Raw genomic sequence first — 9,505 nt, forward strand, 5'->3', positions numbered from 1 at the left:
TATTTTCCTGCAGTTTTACTACAGCAGTTCTCTCTGATCTTGTGGTTTATACCAAAACCCACCGGGAAAGGCATTATGCATACAAGTGCACTAGTCAGCTCTGCCAAATAAATCATCACCTCCCTTTAATTAAGATTAATGTGGTGGCCTTTCCTGGTTATAAAACCCTAAAATTCCAAGCTGACGGCACCGAGTTGGACAAAAACACTCTGCCAGCACATCTAAAGCATCTGCAGCAATGCTGAGAAGTTATTGACTGAGCTGAAAAGTTCACCACCTCCCACTATGTATTTGCACTACATGGTGTTTGCAAACTGATAAGAACAAAGTAGTTAACACTCTCCAGCCTTTCTCCTGCTGAAATTAATGAAGACCCTGCCAGCAATAAACGAGAGGCCAGTTTATCATTACACCTACTAAAGAACCTTCACCTTTGCTGCCAGCTCCATTGAAGGCAAGTGATGCTGGGCAGTCACTGTCACCTGCTGCCAGCCCCAGCCACAAAGCTGCTTGTGTCAACGCTGTGATGACTGTACCAGCAGCTACAACCTCATTAACAGTTCTGGCAAGAACATAGAATTAAGAGGATAGGAAAAGAGAATCCTATTAAAGCAGCTACACACTCTTCTTCATAGAAGACCAGGCTCATAATCCTGCACAGCCCACAGGCAGAGCAGCAGCAAAGGCTCATTTGCATGTACTGTGCTATATGACTTTAATTGTGAGATATGACTCAGGTAAATTTACTCCAGATATTTTGCAGAAGAGCTCATCAGCCAGGCTCTGCCTGATCAAGCACACTGCTTCTTGTTTAAATCCAGGGCACAAAGGGAGATGAGCTCATATTAAAAAAGGAAGAGGTCAAGAAAGGTGACAGTCCCTCCTGGTCAGGAAGCTTCTTTTCATATGCATCAGGAAGTGCTACATTCACACATATGGGACTCTATAAATAAGAAATAAGCTAATCTCTCCTGTCATCTGAGCACCCAAAAGCTTTAAAATCTATTCACAACCACCTCTAATAAGTTAAGAAAGACTCCAAACATTTTTCTCAAGAAGCTGCCTACCTTGGTACCTGTTAAACTAGAAGGCACATTAGGACCAACACATGCAACCTGTGACACCCCTGCCCTGTGACAGTTATATTACAATTTCTTGTTAATAAAACCAAGGAAAGGTCTATTTTATTTCCTGCTGTGTTTGCACAGTGCCCAGCATAATGGGTCCTCATCCATGGCTGGTTCAGTGGGCAGAAATAAATACAAGTCACCTGATGTCCTTGGATTCAGGGAACTTTGGTGTAGACCTCCATATAAAAGCAGATTACACACATCAGACTATGAAATGCAAATCTGGTAGGGGCTGTAGTCTGCAGATTTTCCTTAGCTCAAGATCACAATCTTAATTTATTCTCACAGAGTTTTTTTATGGCATAGGTTGCACATCAGTCATGTGATTGTAGTGTCTGATCTAACATGCATGAAGGATTCTCAAGTAAAACATAAATGAACCCAAACCCTCAAAACAGCCAATTCAGAACTGCTGAGGCACTGCTATTCAAGCACAATGTACAAAACCCCAGTCCAGCTCTGCCTGTGCTCTTCAAATCAAAGTATGTATTAAAACGCAAAACCTGCAGCGAGGTGGACAAAGTCTGATCAGTCAAAAAGGTTTAATTTTCCTTTTTTTTTTTTCCCCCCCACACTTTTTCCAGCAATTCCTTGCATAGCTGCCAAACATATCCAAGTGTTAAAAGAGCAGCAAGATGCTCCACAATACCCACTCCCTCAGAACTGGTACCCAAGAAACAGATGAGCTTTAAGAAACCCAAAGGCAAAGAGAGTTACAGAAAAGTAACTATTTGCTAATTATACTTCCAGGACTAATGCTGTTGAAAAATGTTGTCATCCCTCAGGCCATGTTTTCTCAAAATCCTCAAGGACCTGAGAAAGCAGAATTTATTTCTCAAGTTTTTACTCTCTCAATTCATTTTAGAATGAAAAAAGGGAATATCCTTCAAGCAGCTACAGGAATGTATTTTCATATTTTACATTTATTATTCAAATTAAGTGTGATAAATGCTTAACTGCTGTTCCCAAAGAACCCAGTTCAATTTACGAGTTGCTCCCCACAAAAGCTTCATGACAGCACAGCCTTTTGCTTAGAATAAGCAGCATGCCTGGGAAGTATTTATTATTTATTTAAAATCAAGGGTGATGGTTTTAAAAACAAAATACAAATAAAAATTAAATAAGGAGGAACTATCAGAGGAATAGCACTGTACATTGGACAGAAAAGCTATTTCCTATTTCTTCTATTTCCAGTTTAAGAGAATGAAAAAATATTTCCCTGGACACAAATTATGCATTAAAAAATATAAATCCATATGCAGCTGAAACAGTGCTTAGGTGCCTGAATCCATATGTCAACATACAATTTTTATGTGCACACTAACACATGTATAATTAGGTAGACAATATGCACATTATTATTTATGGAGAATAGCTGGGGCTGACATGAACAGCAGTGATTCCAGCACAACTGCTGCTTGGCAGGGACAGTCTCACACTTGACCACAATTTCAAAAGCACAGTTTTCAGGAGGACATTGGCTTTGATGTCTGTCTTCACTGAACTGTCCACTGATGCCATCCTCATTCTGGGACAACAGCATTCAACCCACTGTAAATATGATCAATGAGTGACCCTGAACATTTGAAACAGATTGAGTCTGACAAAGCATTTAACAGGAATATAGCTGAAGAGCGAACTGGCCTTATAATTCCAATCAGTAATGGAGATGACTGTATTTAATTTCATAACTAATTTCTTTAAGAAGGCACTAGGTTCACATTCTAAATCAGGGTCTCTCCTGCTACATGAAAATGGGGGAGGGATGACACACGACAGGCAAGAAATACCAAGAACAAGACCGTATCTCACCTTCCCTGTCCTACTTGGTTCCCCAAATGAATCCTGGTGGAAAGCACACTTAATTTCAGAAGGTAGATTTGAAGGAGCATCTCTGTCCTGCAGTCATGGAGGTTTCTAAACCTGCAGATCAGCCGGTGGCATGGCCAGGTCCTGGGGTGCAGGCAGCATGTGCATACTGAAAAAACCATGTCTAAGGCATCTCCAAGCAAGCACAGCAGAGAAAGAGATCTGTTGCTCCTCTCCCCCCAGTTTGTTCTCAGGCAAAAATACAAGATGTTCAGATCCAAAGCCCCCTTGTATACAAGAGTCACAGTTTGACTGCAGATGTTTTATCCTCCTTGTTCATCATACAAACCACTCTTGACCTTGTGCAATAATTGCTTGCTTTTCACTCACAAGCCCTCCCTCTGCTGCTATTTACATTCAGGGTTGTGCTGTGCTTTGATCACTGAGCCATTTGTAACAAATGCCTTCCAAGATGGATAATGATAAGTAGGACAGTCCCCTGTTTTCATTCATGATTAATATCCAAAATAGCTGTAAAAATATTTTAATCGCATCAGATGAGAGGAGACAGGTTATCTCTGTTACCCAGAAGTACCTCAAGGAAGTCTGCTATGAATTTATTAGGTGAATGAGGGAGAAAAGAGAAGCACTTGGGTCTCAGGTTTCAGGAGTCACAGCTGAAGCAGCCCCTGCAATCCAGCTGGGACCACACCATGATCTTATGGCAATCACATCTGCAGGGGTTCCTAAACTGCAACCTGCTGAGCTGGGTGGTCAGAGGCTGCAGCATGTTATTAGCATCTGATAAAAAAAAAAAAAGCCATTTATGGGCTCAGTGGGGAGAGGCAACTCCAGCACCTACAGCAGCACAGCATGGTGAGGAGATGATCACTCCAAGACACACTAGGAAATCAATAACTTCAGCATCAGAAGACTAGCAGCATCAGGAAACTATGTCTTTTTCCTTAAAGATTTACATTTGCAGACACTACTACTGGACACGTCTTGTTTTTTGTTCATTTCACCATGAACTCTGGGGAAAAAATGCATTCTTGCTCTATAATCCAGATCAATTAAGTCTCACCTCTAGCCAATCAGGGATTAAAACCCACTAACCATTCTATTGTGTAAGTCAGGTCTGCAAGAGGCAAGTGTCATATCTTTCATTCACAAAGAAAGGTAAACTAAAATCCTGACAGAGTGTCTTAATATTCTTTAACTTTGGCTGAAGAATGCTACAAGTGAGGCATTCCATTTAATGTGGTACTTGGTATGTTCACTTTCCAAATATAGAGGTAGCAAAAAATACCATGGAGACGTCAAGATTTGACTAGACTCCACTGTTCACATTGTTCTTAAACAGTGGATTTTAAGGAACCTAAGATACAGGCATAATAGTCTATACTAAGGATTGTTCTTGAGGGCTCGGTGTAGCAAATTAATTGCATGGTTTATCACCGGTTTGCAAATGCTTAGTGAAGCAACTATTTACTAATTAACAACTGACTGAAATAGGGTAAATTACTAATGCTGACAAAGAACTTTCTCCTTCTTGTGAATGTGAAGCCCGCTCTCTCTTCAAGCCAGGCATTGGTGGAATATGTATTAAACTTGGTGATGAAATAATGTTTCAGATACCACTTCTGTAAAAGCACATTTGGATGAGTTCAGAAGCTAAGGGCATGATCAAAGCATATGCTACATAATCCCCCACTATAAACTGAGTTTTGAAGAAGTTTGAAGTAGTATCACCTTCTCATAGGAGATGCTATAAAAAGAAGACAAAAACACTACAAACAGAACTTATGAAGAAGAGAGGGTGGAAAATGACACCTGAAAATCCTTAACACTATATATGGTACTTGTTATCTTCAAAGCAAAGCACAAATATTAACTAATTAATCCTCACATTTTTCTGCCAGGTGACAGGACACAAAGCTGAATTTAAATTGTTGGAGTAAGAATCACACAGAAAGGAAGTGATCTGCAAGAGGTAAAAGGGAGGCAGCATGAGAGCAAGCTAGAACATAGCTGATCCTAGAGCAGAACACAACCACATGCTCCTGGTGTGCCATCTCCTGAAAAGTAAGGAAGGGGAGAGAAAGTCTATTTGCTGACACTCAGAAAATATGCTGTATGATTATAAACCCAAAGACAACAAGACAGGACATAATCAAGGGAGCCACAAAATGAGATAAGCTTTGTCATCTGTGTTCTGCAAGCACACAAATCACAGTGTTCCTACACCAATGCTACCACATACTCTCAGTTAATCAACGTGTGAAAACCTAAGACCTGCTTTGCTATCACAATTTTTTGCCATCACAATTTTTTGCCATGCACAAGCTTGAAATGGTGGCAGGATCAAAGTAAACCATAACTTACTTCAAAACTGACTCTGCCTGCATCAAGAATTTTAAAGCAATGCTAGTTTGTGATTCTGTTCTGAAGTTGCACTGATTTTTTCCATTTAAAGACCTGCAAGCACAACCCAGAAGAAAGGCAAGTCTCATTGCCTCCTTGAAATTAAGAAACTCAAGGAACTGTGTCACTAGACAGCAACAGAAACAGTCAACAACAGAACAAGCACCTCTTCCATCACCAATTACCCACACAACTCTAAGCATAAACACCACTTCTGATCCCTACACCACACTTGTGGCAAAATCCTAGGTCCTCTGAAGTAAAGAGGCACTTTGGCACCAAAGGCAATGGATTCAAAACATCAATCTGTAAGGTACAGTGCTGAGTAACAAAACCAATCCTGAAAGCCAAGGTTTGATTTGGGCAGGGCATCTGAGGAGACAGAGTACAGCCCACATCACCAGCTTTACAAATGTGTATTTTGAAGAGGAATAGGGTGGGGGGAGTGCAAGTAAAGGATCTGCCTCTGCAATACGCTCCCTCTGACTGTAGCAAAACACTTCCCAAAGCAGCCCCTGAAGTACAAACCGTGACTGGATGGGGAGGCAGTGCTCACATTCTGCCTGCAAACTCACCAGAGGCAAAGCTACCCCTGCAACTCTGCAGGGCTACCTGCAACACAACCACTGAGCCACCTCAAAGCCCTCCCCACAGGCCTGGATCCACAAACCTGTGGTAGTGCTCACCGATGCATTCCCATGATACTACCAGGACCTGAGGAGCAGGAAGCCTGAAATGTTCCTTTCAAGCCCTTCTTTGAAGGCACCAGGTTTGAATGACCCCAGGTCAAGAAGCCAGCCTACCAATGGTCGTAAGTCAGTCAGATTCTCTTGACTCAGTTTCTCTGTCACTAAGCCAACACTCAGAAGGACAAACTGACCTTTGCCATGTTGGCCCGAGATAACATTCATCAGTGTTTGGAAAGCAAACTGATCCCAGATGTGTAATCCTCCTGGAAGCAGTGACTGGCCTCTGCTAAGGAAAGGACAGTACCCAGTATACCAGAGGAAATGCAAATCCATCTCAGCGTGAAACTCCTTCCCAAAGCCTGCAACAGTAAATTCAATCCTTCCAGAGTGAAATGTAGTCAACCACTTGACATACCAAATAAAGAAGCATCTCTAAAGTTAAACCACAGCTTCCTATGACTCTCAATCAAGAAATAAAACTTTACAGCAGGCAGAGATCATTGCAGTATCTTTCTCACATGTGTCACATATTCACAGTGATGCAGAAGATAACAACATCTTCCATTTCAAGATACTGAAGTGTTTTCATCCAGCATTTTAGTTTTTCTTTTACAAATGCAGGAAATCTCACAGAGATAAGGATTTCAATTCTCGGAAGCCACCTCCAATTTTGGGTCATATTTTAAAAGTGAGTCTTGTTTTTTCAGAAGCAGTGTGCATGCACAGCTATAGCTCCTGTCCCAGGTGCACTGCAAGAAATCACTGCACTTCCAAGGGGAAAAAAAAAAAAAAAAAAAAAAAAAGTAAAGAAAATCATATTTGGGTACATAAAAAAGGAAGAGCTAGAAGGAAACAACGTTCTCATTAACCTGTGTCCTACCAAGCAGTTGGCATTACCTTTGCTTTAACTTTACACACAGAGAATGTCCTGATTTCACAGCCTCACTCACTAGGCTAGTTTTTTAATCCTGGCATACAGCAAGTTACATATTTCAAGATGAAAAACTGCACCTTCAAGTGCAAGATAATGCAAATTGGAAGAAAAAATTTAAACTACTTGTGCATAGCAAAGGGAAAAGAATTAGCTGAATCAACAGCTCAATGAAGACATCTGCTCAGCATGCAGCATCACAGAGCAAATAAAATGCTAGGGCAAATTAAGAAGGGGAAGAGAGAATAATGTGGATAAATTATAATAGCTTCATGTAATTTCTCTGGCAAAGGAAGGCCCACTCTGTTTATCTCAAAGACACCAGCTCATCAACAAAAAAGGTCCAAAGGAGGGCAACAAGAATAGTTAGGAACAACAGACTGACATGAAGAAAGGTGGGGGATTTTTTTTTTCAACTGCAAAAAGAAATCACAGCAAAATACTTGCATTAACATAAAATCAATGTTACAGTAAGATAAGGACTGAAAATCACAGTGGATATAGAAGGAAATGCCACAAATAACTCCACATTTAGTTATTTTAAATGGAGAGGAAATTCAGTTCACTTGTAGCTTCAGTTTACACGTAATCCAAGGAAAACACTGCCAAAAGTATCACTGAGAAAAGTACGGCATACATTAAAGATAGGCCATAGGTAAAAATAAAAGCCACACTAAGACCTCTCCAACATTTTAGCCAGAGTTCAGCTCGACTTTAGCTTCTGCAGATAGCAGGTCTATGATTCTAGATCATGCTTAGAACAAAAATTGTGCAGGATGCACAGCACTTCTTTTCCCCCCTCCTGAACAAGCTGACAGCTAGGCCTGGGCCAGGAACAAAAGGCTTCATCAGACAGGGCAAATGCTTGCTGTCCCACAGTGGCAATTCTAATATTAGTACCAAATAATCACAGGGCAATTAGCAATTCCACACTTGATTTGTATGATTTAGATGAGCACTCTTAGTTCACACATTCCCAAATAATTTCAGATCACACTTGTGTAAAAAAAAATTAATCTTCATTAATTATTAACTCTATTTGTCCAGGCAGAAGGAAGAACTGTAGTTCATGCCTACAAAGTAAATAAAGGAGTGCTTTAAAGTATGCCTTCACCAACCTTTTGAGCTACTTATACTGAATTCTGAGCCTTAAATAAATTTAAAAATCGGACTTTAAAATATTTCTGTAAGGCTAGGAGTCTCCTAAAGTAAGGAGCGTTCTACTTTGTGTCATTTCAGTGGAACATATTCAGAGCCTCCGACATGCCCTAAGATGGAGAGAGACACGCCTGAAGGATGCCCGGGGGGCCGTAGGGCTGCCCCGGGGAGGTGAGTGGGGGGCGGCAGCGCTGCCCCAGGGGCCGTCCCCGCGCACAGGTGCACAAAGCCGAGCGAGGCAGCTTTGCTGCGGCACAGTCACCGCCGAGGGAAACCCTCTGCTACCGTGGTACCGATTTTCACACGAAACTTACGAACGAAGCTTCCGCCGGTCCAAGCTCGCGGGGCCGGCCTGGGCAGCCGGCGGGAAGCCCGCAGCCGCTCGGGGAAACGCTGCCGCACGCCGGGGTGGGTTTTCTCCGGGTTTGTTTTTGGGGGTTTTTTTGAGAGACGGAGAGAAAGAGAGGGGAAGAAGCAGCACAGGGGCTGAGGGCTGGAGAAACACCGGGGAGCAGAGCTGCCGGAGCCCAGCCATGCCGGGCTACGCCGTGCCGAGCCCGCCCGGAGCAGCGGCGGGCGCGGGCGGCGGGGCAGCCGCCACGCCCAGCCCGAGGGGCCCGTCCCGCTCCCAACTTTCGCCCAACTCCGCCGGCCGAGCCGCACAGAGCGCCCCGGCCCGGGGACGGGGGACACCCCGCGCCCGCCCCCCGCAGCCCCGGGCGCAGCCGCCGCCACTCACCGCCAGGCCCAGCAGCAGCAGCAGCAGCGGCGGCGGGAGCCTCCCGCGGCACCGCGCAGCCCCCGCGCCCTGCCCCGGCACAGCCATCCCCGCAAAGCCGGACCCGCTCCGGACCCGCCGCCGCCGCTGCGGGCTGCTGCCACGTCTGGCGGCGCAGGCGCGCTCCGCTGCTACCGCCCGCCCGCCCGGCGGCATGACGGGGATTGTAGTTCGACTCGGTCCGGCCCGGTCCGGGAGGTGCTCATCCCCCCCGCTGTGTGTAGCTCCCACAGAGATCTGGCGCATGGCAACACACGCAAAAAAAAAAAAAAAAGCCCCTCAAAGCGCTCCAAGCTACCGCCAGCAATCACAGTTAAAAAGCAATCTTCATCCAATTTGTTTCAACAGAGATTAAAAAAGTAAAAAGTTTCAGCTCTTCCCTAATATCCCACTGCCTCCCTCCCCTAGGACTAGTTTTCTGGACCTCCACGTCTCTCCTGAGAGCTTTTTGGCAAATAACTTCTTTCTTGATGCTGCTTTGTCTGGGTCTGTAAAAGCTTCTGCTGGTCTTAGAGCCGGAGTAAGAGGTGAACAAGGGAACAAAAAATGAGCAAAGTGGAGACAGTTAACTGGAAGAGAGGGTTAG

General features: G+C 43.8%; 1 protein-coding gene across 1 annotated transcript in view; it reads right to left on the reverse strand.

The window, feature by feature from the left end:
• Window positions 1–8,972, reverse strand: part of PDIA5 (protein disulfide isomerase family A member 5) — a 101,492-nt gene extending 92,520 nt beyond the window's left edge. Inside the window, exon 1 of the mRNA XM_030454229.1 lies at window positions 8,881–8,972. Within this exon, the coding sequence (XP_030310089.1) occupies window positions 8,881–8,967 (87 nt within the window). The 5' untranslated portion in view covers window positions 8,968–8,972. The remainder of the gene's footprint in view (window positions 1–8,880) is intronic.
• Window positions 8,973–9,505: the final 533 nt, after the last annotated feature.

Source organism: Calypte anna, chromosome 7 (assembly GCF_003957555.1).
Source record: "Calypte anna isolate BGI_N300 chromosome 7, bCalAnn1_v1.p, whole genome shotgun sequence".
NCBI lineage: Eukaryota > Metazoa > Chordata > Aves > Apodiformes > Trochilidae > Calypte > Calypte anna.